The sequence below is a fragment of the Rhamphochromis sp. 'chilingali' genome (genome assembly GCF_963969265.1).
Source record: "Rhamphochromis sp. 'chilingali' genome assembly, chromosome: 1".
Taxonomy (NCBI): Eukaryota; Metazoa; Chordata; class Actinopteri; order Cichliformes; family Cichlidae; genus Rhamphochromis; species Rhamphochromis sp. 'chilingali'.
Genome location: NC_137929.1, coordinates 60,378,041 through 60,399,011, shown reverse-complemented (window position 1 = coordinate 60,399,011; position 20,971 = coordinate 60,378,041). Strand labels below are relative to the sequence as shown.

At 43.2% G+C, this 20,971-nt stretch overlaps 2 protein-coding genes across 4 annotated transcripts in view; both read right to left on the bottom strand.

The window, feature by feature from the left end:
- Nucleotides 1–1,855: 1,855 nt before the first annotated feature.
- LOC308410781 (low affinity immunoglobulin gamma Fc region receptor II-like) lies at nucleotides 1,856–7,472 on the bottom strand. The gene is made up of 5 exons (XM_080904389.1): nucleotides 5,320–7,472; nucleotides 4,474–4,509; nucleotides 4,096–4,347; nucleotides 3,771–4,016; nucleotides 1,856–2,117 (listed from the first exon to the last, which is right to left on the bottom strand). Exons 1-5 carry the CDS (start codon nucleotides 5,348–5,350, stop codon nucleotides 2,074–2,076), a joined length of 609 nt encoding a protein of 202 aa, XP_080760515.1. The 5' UTR covers nucleotides 5,351–7,472; the 3' UTR covers nucleotides 1,856–2,073.
- A 10,284-nt stretch (nucleotides 7,473–17,756) lies between these two features.
- LOC308410625 (protein turtle-like) overlaps nucleotides 17,757–20,971 on the bottom strand; it is a 321,861-nt gene continuing 318,646 nt past the window's right edge. The window contains exons 1-6 of one of the 3 annotated variants that reach the window (XM_080904108.1): nucleotides 20,264–20,640; nucleotides 19,939–20,184; nucleotides 19,694–19,852; nucleotides 19,450–19,545; nucleotides 18,524–18,605; nucleotides 17,757–18,132 (exon numbers count right to left, since the gene is read on the bottom strand). In XM_080904108.1, the coding sequence (XP_080760234.1) occupies nucleotides 18,126–18,132; nucleotides 18,524–18,605; nucleotides 19,450–19,545; nucleotides 19,694–19,852; nucleotides 19,939–20,184; nucleotides 20,264–20,285 (612 nt within the window). In that variant the 5' untranslated portion in view covers nucleotides 20,286–20,640 and the 3' untranslated portion in view covers nucleotides 17,757–18,125. Of the gene's footprint in view, nucleotides 18,133–18,523; nucleotides 18,606–19,449; nucleotides 19,546–19,693; nucleotides 19,853–19,938; nucleotides 20,185–20,263; nucleotides 20,641–20,971 lie in introns of those variants that run through there. The other 2 variants (XM_080904110.1, XM_080904109.1) reach the window with 2 other exon arrangements.

The window sequence follows — 20,971 nt, the reverse complement described above, 5'->3', positions numbered from 1 at the left end:
CTCTCAAAAGTACAGTTTTTAAATTTAATGTTGCTGAAATAACAAAATAAATAAAAATAAATAAATCTGATGGAGAAATCACTCATCTTTGGAAAAGAGAGTTTTTTACAGAGAAATGGCTCTTTCCAAAATAAAAGCTATACTATACACTTCTTCTAGGCTATATTCTCAGCAGCATATTAAACATATCAGGTCAGATCCTCATAAGGAGAATAAGTGGTAAGTAGATAAAGTTATACAGGCTGGTGACACAGAGACATCCAGGTCAGTCACTGTACAAATGGAAGGCAGAAGACTAGACACTGAGAGGGAGAAATTCAAAAATACATATATTGACTAATCAAAACCCAGGCTGTGTGGCCATGTGGCTAACGGCAGAGAAGAAGCAGTTCAGAAGAACGGCTGCCAGAGATGTGGCAGGGCTGGAGGCTAGTCGAGGTGTGGGTGAAGACCTTTGGGTGGCTTGGTAGGTGGAGACGGTACCTGGAGTGGCAGGTGCAGGAGGTCCTGGTCATGCCATGGAAGGTCCCGGCAGTGCCGAATGCGGATCAGGTTTGGCAGTTGCAGAACCAGATAGCGGAGCGCAGACCTCTGGCTGAGACGTGATATAACCAAACATCGCTGAGGCCTCTGACTGAGACTGCAGCAGGCTCTGGAGATGGGCGTCCTCCAGCCTCAGCTGGAAAGGGACCCATTGGTTTAATTCCCAAAGCGAGTGATGGCATGGAGTCTGTGGCAGGCGATGGCATGGACCTTTCGAACTGGGGTTAGCAGTGTCTGTCCATATTTTTTCCTTTCTCCGAAAGAGCACGAACAAAGTCTCTGTCACTCACCACAGCTGGCTGCTTTGGGGAAGTGTGGATTAGACATGAGCGCTGGTGGCGTAGACGCCAAAATTGCAAGATTAGCAAAAAAAAGTGCAAAAGCAGACAGAACAGAATTTGAAGGACGGCCCTGCTGGTATAAGGGTTTTTAAAACAGCCAGTTGTTAATGGGGAACCAACCAGCAGCTGCCAGGTCAACGCCATCCAAAAACTGCTCCCCAGGTCCTCTCATAAAGACCACACATATAAAACACAATCCAGACACATTCATTCAAAAATATGGCCAGGGTTCTAACATTAAAGTATAAAGCAGGTGCTCTGCTTAGTGCTGTGCAGTACTACAAATTCTGGTATAAGTCTGATACCAAGTAAATCCAGGGTCAATATTCCTGATACCAATATTGATGCTGTTGACCTATAAAGGCAACTTATGTTGGTGAGATCAGTCTGTCGTAATTTATGAGATGAATCATCATCCATTTGTTAGTTCAAAAAACATGCATTGACCACTAAATAATTTAGAGACCTGGAGTGTAAAAGTGTCTGACTCTAAAGTGCTTTGGTTTAGCTGTTGTTGTTTAAAAGAATATAAACAAACAAAATAAATTTTCCATAGTGCGTCTCTGATGTAACACCCAGTTTTACCAGTAGGTGGCAGCAGACCTCATATGTGAATCATTCCCTTTTGAAGCTTCACTGTCATCCCTCACAAACTCATTCACAAGCTGGCACGAAGCGGATTATAGGAGAGAGGTCTGGTCTGGTGTCATGGTGTGAGGACAACAACCTCACCCTCAACACTGACAAGACAAAGGAGATGATTGTGGACACGAGGAAGAAGAGTAGAAGACCTCACCTGGACACTGAACACCACACAGCTGACATCTTGCTTGAAACCCATAGAACCACATGAATAACACAGAATAAAATCTTTTAATGCAGATAAAGTTAATAGCTGGGGGAAAAGAACACCGTGTTTAAGGCACATTTGAAATAAAAAACAACAAGGAAACTTAACTGTGTCCATAAAACACAAACATATGTTTATTGTTATTGATGATTTTACAAGAAAATAGAATTTTAAAACTCCAGGTAAAAATACATACTCATATATATTTTTTTTTTATCATAGTTGTTCAGGTAAGTAAAAAAAAAATTAAAATAAAGAACAACATGTGGATGTCCTCTGGTCTGAGGGGGGGGACCAGTTAGAAACCATCAGCTGGACGTCAGTGGTTGGACTGGTGGACTACTTCAGTGAAGAGTAGACCAGGTTTGGCTTTGGTCTAAAGTCTGAATACAAACACAGTTCAAACAACAGGAAACATGATTACAAGCTTTGTAGTTCAATCAAGACCTCCAGTCTCCACCTCTCTGCATCACACAGTCCCAGTTCAGACGTTACTGGGAACCAGCTCAGATACATATCACAAAGGTTACACACTGCTTTCATTTTAATTTAAAGTTAAATTAACAAAACCCAAACCTTAAACCCACAGAGCTGAAACAATCAGATTTGCATTAAAAAGTCCAATATATGCTGTTTTAGTTCACTTCATTGGTTCTTGGTGACTCCATGAACGATTTTCAAAATACATTTGAAAAACTGTTGACATGTAAAAGTGTGTAGTCCACCCAGACAGCTATGATAAGCTCCAGTTCCCATGTGACCCTTAATTTGACAACTCAAAAAGAACACAGCTTTATTGCTGGCGAGGAGGCGACACAAATAACAATACAAAACTAAACTGTGGAAAACTAATGCACAAGGAGACAGGGGGAGAAACACACAGCTATAAGGGCTGATGCAACAGTAACAATGAGAAACACAGGGCTTAAATACATTGAGGGAAAACGAGGGGATTGTGACACAGAAGGAGAGCACAGTTCTCCTTCTGTCTTAGGCTGGACGAGACAAGGGAGGCAAAAAAAAAAAACAATGACATGAGACACGGACCTTCAAAGTAAAACAGGAAACACACTGACTGAACTCTAGACATGTAAACTTAACAGACCGGGGAGACACAACATAGGGACCTGAAAATGGGACAGAAAGGCACAGCAGAAACAACACGGGAAGCCATCACACAAAACCTAAGAACTAAACCCTTGACAACCATAACTGAAACCAAGGGAAAAACAATAATCAAAACATTACAGCCAAGGACTCAGAACATAAACCATAATATAAAAGTACAAGGCTGGTCACAAGGACCCAGAATTTTTAGGTTTCTGTGTGGATGTAAAAATGCAGCACACTACACTTCACTGTGCCCTACAGCAAAGTTTAATAAAACATATAGAAAGAGACATGGTGTTATTGACTTGTATTTGTTCATTGAAGCTTGTATATGATTTGTACTATGCTTGAATGAGAAACTGTCTGTTTCCACTCTGGAAGGAGATGACAGATAATCTATGATATCTATAATAATCTATCCATATTTACAGTGAAGCTCTTCATTTTCAGAGGAGCGTTACATGATACAGGGTTTAAAATAATCATTCTTTATCTTATACTGAACCTTTGTACAGCCTCTGGTTTTATTCTCTGCCTGAAACAAGGTGATTTAATATACCCTTGTTCAAGAAAACATTGTTTTAATTAATTTATGTTAACATAAATAGCATAACACATGGATTTACTTAACCACATATAATTGAAAAGTCTGAGTGTCACCTTCAGGTTTCCTTTGAACACATCGTCTCACTAGCAGAACCAGTAACACCAGTAGAACCACAACACAGACTGATCCAACAGATGACAACACAAAGAGTACAGGAGGAGAGGTGGATGTAGGTGGAGGTGTGGATGTAGGTGGAGGTGTGGATGTAGGTGGAGGTGTGGTGGTGTGTTCCCCTAAAATAAAGCAAACACAGTCATTAAGTTGTCGTCACATTGTGAATGTTGAAAGCTGCAGAAACACAGACAGGTGAGTGTGTCACCTGTGACAGTGATCCAGCTGGATGGAGACTCTCCATGACCGCTGATGTCACACTTGTAGAGGCCTTCATCAGACCTGGAAACATGCTGGATGGTCATGTGACCTGTAGGCTGCTTCCTGATGAGGGAGCCATCTTTATAGAAAGCAGCTGGGAGGTTGGAGGGAGTGGTCTTTGTTTTACAGAGCAGAGTGACGTCATCTCCCTCCATCACAGGGAGGACAGGACTCTGCAGGATCACTGATCCACCTCAACACAGAGACAAACTACAGCATTTCATCCATTTACACACAGCTTCATCAACACTAACTCCACACACTCAGCTTACCAGTGACTGTCAGGTTAACCATGTTACTGATGGGACCCTCTCTGGACTCACACCAGTAAACTCCACTGTCATGCTGTTTCGTTATACTGATGTTACATGAAGAACCAGCACCTTCTCCCCACTGAGTCCTCTGTTGTTTGCTTGTGTTTCTCCTCAGAGTCCTTCCAGCAGAGCTGTCGTCCTCCTCACAGCTCAGAGACACAAAGACTTCCTTAAAGAACTGAGAGCTGCTGGGACTCACAGTCGGACGAGCTGTGAGGGTTAAAATGAAAAACTGATGATCACGTCTTTGAGATCTTTACTGAAAGTTTTAATCCAAATGTTTAAAACCTGTCAGAGTTTATCAGGTTTAAACTGTGACAGAAGAAGGTTACTGACCTTGGTTTGTTGTGCAGCTCAGCAGTGAGATCAGAACTAAAGAGAAATGACACTCAGGTTGATTTGAGGTGAACATAACGAACAACTCCACACAAACAGCTGACAAACACACACATTCCTCTCTCCCTGACAAAATAATAAATAAAAAGTGCCTGAAGCTAAAATACATCTGGTAGAATCAATCCTTCAATTTTCTTTACCAATTTTTAAAATTAGGGAATCTATCTCAGCTTCTTTAACATGACTACAGGTATTCACAGAGTAACACAGACGGACTAACAGTCACACCTACAGCCAGTTCAGAATCACCAGTTAACCAAACATGTCTTTGGACTGTGGGGGAAAACATACAGAGACACTGCAGCTCTGTGACACTTGTACTATTAGATATAATGTATACTCTGTTTATTACCAAATCTCACAACATCTAAAAATTTTTGGAGAAACTTCGTTACTGACATGAAAGTATTGAGACAGTTTTGTCTTTTTGATTCTCCTCTACCCCAGTTTTTATGTAAAATCAACACTCAGTAATTATTATGCACAGTGACTAAGCTTTGACTATACACACAACCGCTACATTTAAATAACACAGCAAGGTCATGTGTCCACTGTGCAGCTGTGTTGATATAATGAGTGAATGATTTGATCTTTTCACTGCCTGCTGTGTTTCCTCGACTCCTGAGCAAAGATAAAGAGTCAGTTCAGACCTGCAGTTGGTCCTCGTGGTGTTTGAACTTGAATTCAGCCTGATTTGTTTTTCATGTCTTCTCCTCCATCATCAGTTATCAGGAGAGCAGACAGTCAAAGTACAAGAATTCAAACAAACACAGAGATTCTACTTACAGAGCAGACACAGCACAGATGTTTCCTTCATCGTCCTTCTCACTCATTTGGGCTTTTTTCATTTCTGTCACCGACACCAAGTAAAGCCCGCCCTCTTCCTCTGAGCACCAGCTTTCTATTGGTTCAAAGAAAGTGGTGGGACACTCAATTTTATTTATTACTTTGTTTAAAGATGTGAGTGTTAAAAATAATAAAAAATAAAAAATAAGTACAAGGACATCGTAGTGCCTTAAGAATGAAAAAAATACAAATAAAAAAAAACTGCAAGTAAAACTTAAACTTTTAAACTGCCATTTAAAAAAAATAAACTTAAACATGAACATATATAAAACATTTTAAGTAAGCAAACAAAATTTTATTCAAGTGTGTTAACATAGAGATTGAAACAACAGGTCATCTCAACTCTTAGTCTTTTCCCTTAGTGGGAAACTAAGTGACTTGAATTGGCAACATCAGCCTTTTGGTAATAACATAGATGGACTGGAAAACTGACAGCTTCAAGTTTACATTGAGCTCTCTCTTCACCACAATGGACCGGTACAGCCTCCACATCAATACATATGTCAATGTCACGCTTAGCTCCCCCTTCACACTCAAACTTCACTCAGGGCAGGAACTTGTCCTGGATTGCCCACTTCATGCTTTTACTGCTGAGAATTAAGCCCTTAGATTCTAGGTGCTAATTTTCATTCTTGCTGCTTAACACCACATTAATTAGAGTTGACAAAAGCAAAGCTGATATCCTAAGGCAACTAAAGTGGAGACGCTCCACTTCCTGGCTATGCCTTGATTTCCGTACCATTAAAATTATGAACAGAATTTGTGAAAAAAGGCAGCCCTTACAGAGTCCAACATGGACCGGAAGAGAGCAATATGAGCAAATTCACATACACCCTTGGATATTTTTTTTAAGGATGAAGAGCTCCAGTGTTCCACAACCAGGATGAAGACTGCATTGTTCATCTCCACTCTGAGATTCAACTAACAGACAGACACTCCTCTGCAGTACCCCGACGTAGTTTTCCACCTCCCTAACTTAGTCTATGTGTTGGACGGCACCCTCTGGTGCCCATCTGCCAATCCACAGGCATCATCCAAGACCTCCACAGAATGTTGCAGAAAGATCAATCAAGACTGCAACAGAAGATCCAGAGTTTTAAGGAATTCAGAGCACACCTTGTCCTCCTCACAAGCTCTTCCACCAAGCAGTTGCATAACTAGAACAGTGACCTTAACCCACTGATAAGCACAATCACTGGACACTGCTTCCATTACAGAAGGCATGACAGTAGGATTCAGAAGATTCCCAAAGTGTTCCTTCCACCACCTGACTGTACCCTCAGTTTAGGTCAGCAGCATCACACTACCACTGTATACAGTGTGAACAGAGCATTACTTCACCTACCTTAGTTGTCTAAAAGTTTGCCAGAATTTCTTTGAGATCATATGAAAGTCCATAATTTCACCAAATGTCTCTCACACCCAGTTTTCTTTTCAGCCACTGCCAAAGCTGCACTCTGCCGGGCTAGCCATCACCTGTTAACTGCCTCAAGAGTTCCACACTGATAAGATTCCTTCTTCAGCCTGACAGCTGCCCCACTTGTCCAGCCTCTGGTCCTGGAATTACTGCCACAACAGGCACCAATGACCTTCGAGCCATAGTGCCTTATAGATGCTGTCACCATCCTGGGTCTCTGACCCAGCGTTTTCAGTTTATGTTTTGAGTTTTCAAGTTATCACTTTAAATATACTGAGTAATAGGATTATCATTTTGTTGCCTTAAGTTTAGTTTAGTTATGTTCACTTAGGTCTTCTTCTCCATGTTGTCAAGTTTGTGTTGTCATGTCTGCATTCCATGCTGTTTTCTGTTTTATTGTCCTTGTCCTATGTGCAGTGTGTCTAGTTTTGCTTCCCCTTGTCTTGTTAAGTCTGATTTGTCCCAGCTGTTCCCCATCCCCCAATTATCTCTGTGTGTACTTAAGTTCTCTGTCCTCCTTTGTTCAGTGTCAGGTTGTCCTTTGTGTCACTTTTCCATCTTCCTTTGTGCCCATGTCAGGTTTCATTTTTTGATGTTTATCTTTAGTTTCCCCAGTTTAGGTTATTGTTCAGCTTCACCTCTGCATTTTGTTTTGTAAGGTCTTAACGGCCTTAATAAATGGATCACTTTCAATTGACATTGAAGTTTTTTTATTGCACCAGATTTCTACTGCACCAGGGCCAGGCCCCCATGCATGGACCCGTCCAGCAGCCCGGCGACATACCAACCAGGACCCAAGCCGCCCAGGACCAGCCAGAACCCCAGCCCAGAGGCGGAGAACTCCCAGAACCCTAAGATCCCAAGCCAGCCATGGACCCACCCAGGAGCAGCGCAGCTACAGACCCAAAACCTCTGAACTGGTGGACAGAAGCAAAAAGTGTGTATGTAATTGTCAGGTTTATTCCCTTGACAGTGAGCAGTTGTCAGAGCACGTAAAATCTATCCTGAACATCCGATGACCTGCATACTGCGCTCTATGTAGTATTCGGTGTTATATTAATTGTAGACTGGGATAGATTTTTAAACATATCTGAGACCAGTATTCTTTTTCCCAAGTTGACCGATAGATGCAGCTCCCATTTTGCAGTAGGAAGGGATGTTGATTCATCTATTTTGGAAGGTGTCCTGTAAATTTTAGACGGTAATTTGGGGATTTTGAGATTAGAAATTGTACAACACACAATTTAACTTGATTAGGCTTAAACTACTTTTTAAATAAAGATTTAATTTGTTGATATTCTAAAACTCTATTCTTGTTTATCCCATATTGTATAACTAATTGTCAAACAGAATAAAGTCTGTTCCTTTGAATATATATTCCAAGTATTCAATCCCTTTTAGCTCCAATACGGGAAGTTGATCATTTTATTGTTCTGTTGACACCCTACGAGACCACCCATCTCCCAAGCTACAGTTAGCAAACTGCTTGCTAAGTTTCATGAAACTGGTTCAGTGTTGGATTTGCCAAAATGTGGACGCAAGAAAACTGTCACTAATGAAGAAACATCAGTGGCTGTCCTAGCTTCATTCAGCAAGAGCCCACAGCGTAGCACTCGCCGCATGTCACTGGAGAGTTGCATTAGTCGAACATCCCCTCGGCGGATATTAGCTACTCACAAATGGCACCCTTACAAACTCCAGCTACTGCAGCATCTCAACGAGGATGACCCAGATCGGTGCCCAGAATTTGCAGAATGGGCAAAACAAAAATTGGAACAGGACCCTCAGTTCACGTAGAAGATTTTGTTCAGTGATGAGGCAAACTTTTATGTGAATGGTGAAGTTAACAAACAAAACCACCGCTATTGGTCTGACGCTAACCCACATTGGATGATCCCTCCAAGGCTGTTGGAACAACAAAAGTGATGGCTTGGTGTGGTATATGGGGTACAATGATAGTGGGTCCATTCTTCATCAATGGAAACCTCAAGGACACTGGATATTTGAAATTGCTACATGATGTGTTTCCCTCTTTATGCACTGAAGCTGGCACGTTCCCTGAGTTTTTCCAGCAAGATGGTGCACCACCACATTATGGGTGCCAGGTCCGAGCATTCCTAGATGAACAGTTTCCTGGAAAGTGGATTGGTCGTCGTGGGCCAGTTGAATGGCCCCCAAGGTCTCCCAATTGGTCTCCCAATTAAATATGTAGACCTGGTCTACATATTTAATTCAGCTTCTCAATCCTGTAGTTTTAGCTGTTGTCTACAGGGTTTTGCTTATTGGTTGTTATTATAGGTGTGCTCTATATCTCAGCAATGTGTCATGCTAGAATGATAGGTTTGAAGCTGGTCAAGTGCCTCTATGCACTTCATTAGTTTAGTTATTCTCTGTATTGTCTTCATCTCACATGTCATTACACTGAGTTTCAGCAAACCTTAAGCTTGATGCAGACTACTGCTTAACAATTATCCACCTCACATCATAACCGACTAAGGTGCCTCTTCATATTAATATTATGTCATTGTTAATATTGTCATCTTTGTCTTATATAACAGCAATAGCATATTATAATATTTTATTAGTGTGTACCACTATACTACTACTGAGCCAATTTGTTAGTTAGGATCATCTTATTCAGCAAACAGATAATTTAGAATTCATCCAATCTGCGGTCACATTTGTTCTCTCTGTTGCATGGCGGACCAGGCAGGTCTATTATAATATATTATTTATATTTTATTTTGTATCCATCAAGGGCTTCAGGTGACCTGCAGTTATCACCATTTTCCCAAGGTGGAGACAGTTACCTTTACGCACACTGTCCTTGGCTGAACAGTGACACAGCCGTAATATACTTTATTTATTTTATTAAAATATCTTCGTGTGAATTATTTGCTTTATATTCATTTTATACATGCTGGGCATGGTCATCATGCCAACTGTGTTTCATTGTTAATATCACTTTACAGGTTGTTATCCTTGCTATTATTAATTTCAAATACTCTAAAGATAATTTCTACTGTAATTTTCCCTTTGTTCATCTTTATTTCGTACTTTTATATTTATATCTACTCAGTGGGGTCTGTTTTCAACCCTTTTAAACTACTTCAAACTACTGTGATCTCTAGTTTTCACTTAATAAGGGATTATTATGTTCTTCCTGATATGGGTGGTGCTGCAGATGCGGCTGCAGGAATGGGTGATGGTTTACTAAAAGGATTGTGGGGACTGCACAGTGTCTCGTCTTCTGGTTTTACTAAACTGGCAGTTGAGTTCTGTTCTTCTGACTGTTTATATTTTGTTTTCTTAAATCTCTCAATTTACAGACACTGTTTTTGTCCGGCGTCTGGACTTTTCTTTTCTCACCACTGCTCGTCAGCAGGAGTGAGTTTTAATTTCACTTGCTTGATTACCCATCTTATTTATGTATTTACTTATTTTTTGTTTAAGTAATATATACACGATACAGCTGCTATCACCTTCGCTGGTATTAGAGACGAGAGTGGTTGCTCACACGCCCTTCGACTTTCGGACTAGTTCCGAAAGCGGTGTGAACTTTACGAGACGGAACTCGACCGTTCTCTCAACTCACCAGCACGTCAGTGAACAGCAGTAAAAGAAAAACACAGTAGGAGCAGCTCAGTCTCTTATTGGACCGTGAAAATTCAGCTTGCTCCGTTAATTAAAACAATACACATTCACATTCACATTCACAGCTTTGACGCGCGCGCGACCGGAACCCTTATGATAAGGGGAGCTCCAAGAGCTACTTACTCCCTAGACCCAGTCTAGACCCAGCTGGGGGAGCTACCCAGAGCTCCAAAGCTACCAGTCGACGAGCTTCCAAAGCTACCAGTCGACGAGCTTCCAAAGCTACCAGTCGACGAGCTACTTCCGCTATTTTAAATTCCCTGAATTTAAAATGCGCTTTTACGCAAGATTGTGTCAGTGTGTCTGTATCTACCTGGTCAGTGTCGCCGGGTCTGGTCCACCTCGATCGGGCCCCACCACCGTGGGTCGCTTTCTAAGACGGTGGCCAAGACCCGAATTTAACGCTCTTGGACTTTTATCACACACCTGGTGTGTGAGCTGTCGACAGTCGTACAACGTGGACTAATCACGGAGATGGGACACGATGGAGGCGCTCCGGCTCCGAAGGACCAAGAAATGTTGGGGGAAAACTCTGCAAAAGACCCAGGAGAAATAAAGACACAATGAGACAAAGTTACTTTTTATGCTTTAACGTGTACACGGGTAAGCTGTTAAGAACAACTCACATCATGAACAGAGGCTTGGCACTTTTTATAGGAGAAACAGTGAGAACAGGATAAGAAAATAATAAACAGATAAAATAAACAACTCCATATGTGGTGCTAGTCTCGTCAGCAGAGAGCTGGGAGAGATAAAACAATCTAAAACAATATGTCCCAGAAACAAGATGTCTTTGCTGGGAAAGACAAAAGACACTTCTAAACTAATCTAACCATAGACAAAGTGCAGACAAAGGGCATCTTTGTACATTTAAAAGAAGGTAAAGAAACATAGAATCATTTTTCCTGTAACAGTCTCCCAATCTGACCCCCTTAGACTTTTATCTTTGGGGTCATCTGAAGGCAATTGTCTATGGTGTGAAGATACGAGATGTGCAGCACCTGAAACTACGGATACTGGATGCCTGTGCTGGCATTTCTCCTGCGGTGTTGCTATCAGTGTGTGAAGAGTGGGAGAAGAGGGTTGCATTGACAATCCAACACAATGGTGCTGCCCATTGTGTTGGATTGTCAATGCAACCCTGAACACATTTTATAAGTGGTCAGAAACTTCTAAATAACTTGAAAGAATAAAGTTATGTTGAAACCAAGCACACCGTTGTTTTTCTTGTGACATTACCAATAAGTTTGATGTGTCACATGGCCCTCTTCCTATTGAAAAAAACAAGTTGTATCCAAGATGGCCGACTTCTAAATGGCCACCATGGTCACCACCCATCTTGAGGAGTTTACACCCTCACATATACTAATGTGCCACAAACAGGACTTTAATATCACCAACCATTCCCATTTTTTTACGGTGTATCCATATAAATGGCCCACCCTGTACATCTAGCCAGGGCTCATCTACAATGGTATGTTTTAACTATCCTGAGATGAATTGCATCCAGCTGGCTAAAATGTGGTGTTGAAGCTTAAGCAAATCTAGTCCTCCTTTATCCTGGGTCCTTTGTAGCATTTCTAAGCTGATAAGTGGGGATTTATCTCTCCAAAGGAATTTAGAAGTAGACGAATTGTCATGGTCCCCCGGATCTGCAGGATGTGTTATGTTTTGCTGCCTTTGCTGCCACGGCAAAGCAGGACGAAACTCCCCGCCTCTGACCTCACAATGTTCACCTTTTGCTCATTCAGGTTAATCACCCGATGGCTTCTCATCGCGACTGATTTTCTCCTCACTACTTAAGACTGCAGGAGGGTCTGCTTCTTTGCTGCATCGTTGTTCTAACTACTATCAGTGTTGCCCCAGCTTCTCCAGCAATTGTTTGTGATTTCTTAGTGTTCTGTCCTAACAACCTTGTCTTCTCTATATTCAGACTTCCTCTCAGGAGACAGAAGCTGGAGGATGTTTGGTCATTTACCCTGACACAAGCTGTTGGGAATCACATAATATTTTTAATCAGCTTATGAAAGAGTTTCCAAAATCAAATTTGTGTAAAGTTGCAAATAAAAATTTCCTTTCATGAAACCAATTTTGCCAGGATGTTTTATGAGGGGGGTTGTCTTCTCTAATCTTTTAGTGAAAGCTTGCAGATTATTTGAATGTCAACTTTAATAAGGAATGCTGGCCGAAAGCTGGTGGAAAACAGGGTTTTGGCAGGATACCATTTTTCTCAGAAATTAAAGTATAAATGTATTACATTCCATGACATAACATTCGCTAGTCTCAGTACTCAGGGATCAGTCCGCCAGCGTTTCCACCCTTTGCCATGGATGAATGCCCGGCCATGAGGCACTCACCCACTGGTACCCTCCACAGGGCAAGGTAACCCTATCAGAATCAGAATGGGTTTATTGCCAGATGTTGAGGTTTACAACATTAGGAAATTGCTGCGGTGCTTCAGTGCAGACAATAAGAATTAAAGTGCTATGTAGAAGGAAAGATATGTGCATGAGATATACATGAGATATATACATGAGAATAAGAATTATGAGTGCTACGTAGAAAGATATATACATGAGTGCAGGTGGTGATCAGTGCCAGACATGAAATGATGCAGTGACACAGCGTAGGGTCATGTGTTAGTGGCGGGGACAGTCATGTGGTTATTGTTCATGTGTCCAACAGCAGAGGGGAAGAAACTGTTCTTGTGGCGAGAGGTTCTGGTGCGAATGGACCGGAGCCTCCTGCCTGAGGGGAGCAGGTCAAACAGACTGTGTCCAGGGTGAGAAGGGTCAGCTGAGATCCGGGCTGCACGCCGCAGTGTCCTGGAGGTGTACAGGTCCTGCAGAGATGGGAGTCTGCAGCCAATCACCTTCTCAGCAGAGCGCACAACACGCTGCAGTCTCTGTTTGTCCCTGATAGTGGCTCCAGCGTACCACACGGTGATGGAGGAGGTGAGGATGGACTCGATGATTGCAGTGTAGAATTGCATCATCGTCCGTGTTGGCAGGTTGAATTTCTTCAGCTGCCTCAGGAAGTACATCCTCTGCTGGGCTTTCTTGATGACGGAGGTGATGGTGGGCTCCCACTTCAGGTCCTGGGTGATGGTGGTACCCAGGAAGCGGAATGAGTCCACAGAGGTGATGGGGGTGTCAGTCAGGATGATGGGGGGGAGTGGGGCTGTGTGCTTCCTGAAGTCCACAATAATCTCCACTGTCTTCTGGGCATTCAGCACCAGGTTGTTGTGGCTGCACCAGGACACCAGACGTTCAACCTCCCTCCTGTAGGCAGACTCATCCCCGTCAGAGATGAGCCCAATGACGGTGGTGTCATCTGCGAACTTGATTAGCTTGACAGACTGGTGGGTGGAGGTGCAGCAGTTGGTGTACAGGGAGAAGAGCAGAGGAGAAAGAACACAGCCCTGAGGGGAGCCGGTGCTGATGGTCCGGGAGTCCGAGACATTCTTCCCCAGCCTCACGTGCTGCTTCCTGTCCGTCAGGAAGTCAGTGATCCACCGGCAGATGGGATCAGGCACATTCATCTGGGAAAGCTTGTCTCGGAGATGGTCTGGAAGGATGGTGTTGAAGGCAGAGCTGAAGTCCACAAACAGGATCCTGGCGTAGGTTCCTGGGGAGTCCAGATGCTGCAGGATGAAGTGTAGGGCCATGTTGGTGGCGTCGTCTACAGACCTGTTGGCTCTATATGCAAACTGCAGGGGGTCCAGGAGGGGGGCCGTGAGGGTCTTGAGATGGGAGAGAACTAGGCGCTCAAATGACTTCATGACCACAGATGTCAGAGCCACGGGTCTGTAGTCATTTAGTCCAGTGATCCTAGGTTTCTTGGGGACAGGGATTATGGTAGAGGACTTGAAGCAGGCAGGCACATGACATGCCTGCAGTGAGGAGTTGAAGATGCCAGAAAACACTGGGGCCAGCTCGTTTGCACAGTGTCTGAGGGTGGCAGGAGACACACCGTCTGGGCCGGGAGCTTTCCGAGCATTCAGACTCCTAAACTGCTTCCTCACATCTGCTTCATGAATATGAAGAGTTGTGGTCGGAGGAGGTGGTGTGAAATCCTCTTTTGTGTGGGGTGAGGGGGCGGGTGTTGCAGGTGAACAGTTTGAAGGTGGTGATGGCTCTATGGAGGGGGGAGAGGTGGGGGAATGAGTGTCCAAAGTGCCTCTATTGTTGGGGTCGTTGGAGGTGTGAAGGCTGCCTGATGGCTCGTCAAAACGACAGTAGAAGTCGTTGAGGGTGTTGGCCAAGAGCAAGTCGTCAGTGGAGTGGGGGGTTTTAGGCTTGTAGTTTGTAATATTCCTAAAACCTTTCCACACAGAGGCCGAGTCATTCTCTGAGATCTGCTGCTGCATCTTCTCAGAGTGCTGATGTTTGGCAATGTCCACTTCCTTAATGAACCTGTACTTGGCCTCTCTGTAGCAGTCCCTGTCTCCGCTTCTGAACGCCTTACTCTTTTCCAGCCACAGCTTTTTGAGTTTAGGGGTAAACCAGGGTTTGTCATTGTTATAACTCACCCTGGTGCGTGATGGCACAATGCTGTCCTCACAGAAGTGGATATAGGAGGTGACAGTGTCCGTAAACTCGTCCAAGCTGTTAGAAGCAGCCTTCATTGTGTCCCAGTCTGTGGTCTCCAAACACGTGCGAAGCTCCTCCACAGCCTCGTTGCTCCACAGTTTTTTGGTCCTCACGACAGGTTTGGAGAGCTTCAGCCTCTGTCTGTACGCGGGGATCAGGTGGATCATGACGTGATCAGAAAGTCCGAGTGAAGCGCGCGGCACCGCGCGATAGGCCCCGCTGATCGTGCTGTAGCAGTGGTCCAATGTCCTCTCCTCTCTGGTCGGGCATTTAATATACTGCTTGTATTTCGGAAGCTCATGGCTCAGATTGGCTTTGTTAAAGTCCCCAAGAGCAATGATGAGAGAGTCCGGGTATGTCCGCTCCGTGTGGAGAATCTGCTCTGCGAGTGCGCACTGAGCTGCTTGCGCATCCGCGTCTGGCGGGATGTAAACAGCGGCCAGGATGAATGAAGCAAACTCCCGCGGAGAATAAAACGGTTTGCAGTGAATAAAAAGATATTCCAGAGAGGAAGAGCAGTGCTGAGCAATCACTGTTACATCTGTGCACCAGCCACTATTGATGTAGAAGCAGACACCTCCACCTTTGGTTTTACCGGAGAGAGCGGCCTGCCGGTCCGCGCGCAGCAGATGAAAGCCCTCCAGCTTGAGCGCGCTGTCCGGGATGTCCTCACTGAGCCACGACTCCGTAAAACATAAGACACAGGAGGAGGCAAAGTCTCTGTTCATGCTTCTCATCAGGGCCAGTTCGTCTATCTTATCAGGGCCAGTTCGTCTATCTTATCGTCTATCTATCCTGGACAGGGTCAAAAGTTCCCTAGATCTTTCACTCATAGGGGTCTTCAATCACTCTTTGTCTGGTCCCTCTCCAAGGGGCAGTCAATTTTACGTAAGAGAACCTAACAAGAGGGAAAACGCCCCCTGACAACATAGCCCGTGGGACATACTGATCCCTCCACTATGATAGAGTTGTGATTCAATGAGGGGCATTTAGAAATATTTCTTAATAATTCCTCTTTTTCTTGTATATTTTCCATTCATGATCAAATAATGAATTGCTGCATGAATGTTTAATAAGGCAGCTATGTTGGGCGAGTAGGTTAATCTTTGATGTCTAGTTTTTCATCTCCCAAGAATGTAATTCAACAGATCTCAGTGGGATATATACTGAACTTAGGAATAGAATCCAAACATCAATCCTTTCCAAGTATCCATCCATCCATCCATCTTCATCCGCTTTATCCGAGGCCGGGTCGCAGGGGCAGCAGCCTAAGCAAAGAGGCCCAGACCTCCCTCTCCCCAGCCACCTCCTCCAGCTTGTCCGGGGGAATACCAAGGCGTTCCCAGGCCAGCCGAGAGATATAATCTCTCCAGCGTGTCCTGGGTCTGCCCCGGGGCCTCCTCCCGGTGGGACATGCATGGAACACCTCGCCCAGGAGGCGCCCAGGGGGCATCCTTGTCAGATGCCCGAACCACCTCAGCTGGCTTCTTTCGATGTGGAGCAGCAGCTGCTCTACTCTGAGCCCCTCCCGGATGGCCGAACTTCTCACCCTATCTCTAAGGGAGAGGCCAGCCACCCTTCGGAGGAAGCTCATTTCCGCCGCTTGTATCCGCGATCTCGTTCTTTCGGTCACTACCCACAGCTCGTGGCCATAGGTGAGGGTAGGGACGTAGATCGACCGGTAAATTGAGAGCTTCGCTTTTACACTCAGCTCTCTCTTCACCACGACTGACCGGTGCAGCGTCCGCATTACTGCAGCTGCAGCCCCAATCCGTCTGTCCATCTCCGGCTCCCTTCTCCCATCACTCGCGAACAAGACCCCGAGATACTTGAACTCCTCCACTTGGGGCAGGAACTCATCCCCGACCCGAAGTGGGCACTCCACCCTTTTCCGGCTGAGAACCATGGCCTCAGATTTGGAGGTGCTGATCCTCATTCCCGCTGCTTCACACTCGGCTGCGAACCGTTGCAGTGCGAGCTGGAGGCCCTCACCCGATGAAGCCAACAGAACCACATCAACCTTTCCAAGTAGTTTCAATTCAATACCAATATTAGGGGCAGTGTCAATACTATTGAGCTTGAGCTCTCCTGTAACAGTCATTACTCCAGTAAATTGCAGCAGATTTTAAGTGGTACTTATTGTTTTATAAAGCTTCACTGAGGTGTAACACAAGGGTCTCTGAGCTGGTTCAGGAGATAAGCCTGCCGTGTCCGGTCTGAGTCACATGTTCATCAGTTTGTAGTTCATCTCTAAACTCTTCAGCTCTCTGGCTTCATGTTAAAGCTCTGAGTGTTACACTGTGAATGTTCCCAGATGGAGGAATGGTAAATGGACACTCAGTGACTTTCTAGTCCAAGTTAACACAATTAGATTATTTTTTGTTTAGCAGACAAAAGTTTCAAATGTGAAGTTTGTAATCAATAATAAAGATAAAGGTAAAGACTCACTTAAGAAGAATGTTTAGGCTGTTATTTGTATTTTAACATTGATAAGTTAATTAACGAAAATAAAATGTTCTGCCATGAAAGCAGCTGATGGCTGGTTTCAGTGTGATTTAAAACAAAGCTCTTTGCGTTATCATTAACAAACACTAAATTGTTTTTGTTGCTGTGGTTTAATGCTTCTTTTTTTCTTTTTAGCCACAACCAAACCGGAAGAAGTCAAATTTTCCATCTGACATCTTAGTGAGACCCACAAAACCACACGTGGAAAATAAGAAAGAATAAAATTTTATTAAGGCAGAGAAACTAAATTGTTGATGGGGAAATACAAACGATGGTCTGAGACATATTTTTGAATATAAATAACAGGGAACTTACTGTGGCCATAAGAAACATTAACACATTTATATTTTCATTGTTGATTTTGCAGGAAAAACACTTTTAAAACTCCAGTTAAAAATACATATTTGTGATTTTTGAATTGTAATATTCTAAATGAGAAAAAGACAAAGAAAAATAACAGCATGTGGATGTCCTCTGGTCTGAGGTGCTGGGGGGACCAGTTAGAGACCAGCAGCTGGACGTCAGTGGTTGGACTGGTGGGCTACTTCAGTGAAGAGTAGATGACGCCTGGCTCTGGTTTAAAGTCTGAACACAAACACACAATTTTAAGATTATTTTTTTGTTGATTGTTACACAAATTTGGAAACTAGGGGGCGGTTGCTTTTTGAGGGACATTAGTTGAAAAGGATTCTGGGAAATCTCAAATGTTCCTGGTGGTTTTTCTACAGTGAATATCTCAACCCCTAAATTATGTCAGGCTGCATAATTAATGCTGAAGCATAAACAAGGGTAACATTAGTATGTGAACGAAGCCGCAGCAGAGCTGTTGGGACTTGAATCTGTTTTTAGCACAAGGCTTTCAAATTGTATGAAAGTTACATGCTATAGCACAGAGTAGCAGCTTTTAGGAAAGTTGTTCCACTGATCATCAGCTAGCTTGCATCTGTCTACAGTTAAAGATACAGAGTAGCTGTACCTGGGTCTCCTTGGTCTGATGGTTGTTTGTTTCATGACTTCTTCAGTTCTCACAGCTGGAGAAATTGCAGCTAGATCAGCATCTGCAGAATAAAACACATTAAGGTTACTGAAGATAAAACTGCAACAGTACTGGTTTGAAAAAAAAAAATTGTTGTTTGTAATGTTCCATTATAAAGGGACTTTGGGATGATTGTTATACACAACAACACCTTTTTACAGACTTATAAATACCTGTGATACACAAAGTGACCACGAAGAACTACTTATGTGATATGAATGTATGCTTTCTTTCAGTGCAGTCTGACACCTTTAACCACAGAGCAAACATGTTCTCACAACATGAACACTCTCATTGGCCAGATCGGAACACACTGCAGTGAGAAGTCTCATCAGCTTCAGGCTACAACTACAGTTAACTAAAATCATCTTCAAGATGAATGTTAAACATGTCAGAATGCTACAGAAACTCCAAAATTAGGTTTTATTGAAATACTTTTTCAAAATATGTCTCCACGATCCTTCGTATTTTAAAATGAGCAGCTCTGTGTTGAAACACCTGCAGCTGAAGTGTTTTCTTTCTATCAGAAACAGGATGCTGGACGACTGCAGAGCTGTTCGCTTCAGTTAACCACAGACCACAAACACAGTCCAGCTCACAGTGAACAACACTCAGTAAGTACAGAGTTAGACTTAAATATTGGGATTTTAGCTTTTGATCAGGCAAACATTTTTAAACTTCTGATCATCCCTCTGATTCTACATGTCCTCATAATCCATCAAAGTCAGCAACAGTCTTCATGACTATAACATAATACACAACTATTCTATTTTCCTTATCTATTTTCACAATGTAAAGCTGCACAAAAGTCCTTCTAGAAGCAAATTTAACATCTCAGTTATGTTGTATATGTTTCAAAGTACTACCTCTGTTTTGTGTGATTGGCTGTTGATAATTTGGTGTTTTGACAAAAGAGTACATGACATGAGTGATGATTTCATCTTCTTCAGTTTCTTCTTGATCTGTTGAAATGATCCAAAATAAACAATAATATAAGTTAAATAGCTAAAAAAAGATCACATTCAAGAAAGTTACTGTGATCATAATTAGTTTGAACTTTATTCTACTAAACAAACTCGAAAATGAAAGATCAGGAAGTCTGAGTCTCACCTTCAGGTTTCCTATGAACACATCGTCTCACCAGCAGAACCAGTAACACCAGTAGAACCAAAACACAGACTAATCCAACACATGACAACACAGCGAGAACAGGAGGAGAGAGTGATGGAGGAGAGGTGGATGTAGGTGGAGGTGTGGTGGTGTGTTTGTCTAAAATAAAGCAAACACAGTCATTAAGTTGTCGTCACATTGTGAATGTTGAAAGCTGCAGAAACACAGACAGGTGAGTGTGTCACCTGTGACAGTGATCCAGCTGGATGGAGACTCTCCATGACCGCTGATGTCACACTTGTAGAGGCCTTCATCAGACCTGGAAACATGCTGGATGGTCATGTGACCTGTAGGCTGCTTCCTGATGAGGGAGCCATCTTTATAGAAAGCAGCTGGGAGGTTGGAGGGAATGGTCTTTGTTTTACAGAGCAGAGTGAGGTCATCTCCCTCCATCACAGGGAGGACAGGACTCTGCAGGATCACTGATCCACCTCAACACAGAGACAAACTACAGCATTTCATTCATTTACACACAGCTTCATCAACACTAACTCCACACACTCAGCTTACCAGTGACTGTCAGCTTAACCATGTTACTGATGGGACCCTCTCTGGACTCACACCAGTAAACTCCACTGTCATGCTGTTTCGTTATACTGATGTTACAGGAAGAATTAGTCGAACCAGCTATTCTCCACCCCCACCCCTCTCCTCCACACTGAGTCCTCTGTCGTTTGCTTGTGTTTCTCCTCAGAGTCCATCCATCAGAGCTGTTGTCCTCCTCACAGCTCAGAGACACAAAGTCTCCTTCAAAGAACTGAGAGCTGCTGGGACTCACAGTCAGACGAGCTGTGAGGGTTAAAATGAAAAACTGATGATCACGTCTTTGAGATCTTTACTGAAAGTTTTAATCCAAATGTGTAAAACCTGTCAGAGTTTATCAGGTTTAAACTGTGACAGAAGAAGGTTACTGACCTTGGTTTGTTGTGCAGCTCAGCAGTGAGATCAGAACTAAAGGGAAATGACACTCAGGTTGATTTGAGGTGAACATAAAGAACAACTCCACACAAAGAGCTTTAACATCTGCGCCTCTATCAGTTGCTTAAACACCACATCAAACAATTTCTGGAGTAATTCTGTTAGTATAATAGTATGCACACACTTTCAACTCTTTGTGCGCCTCATAAAAATTGGTTCATAGTTATAGAACAGTATGTTGTATGTAAAACAAGAGACTATTCAATGTCCACACAGCAACTCTAGCAATAAAAGTCAGAT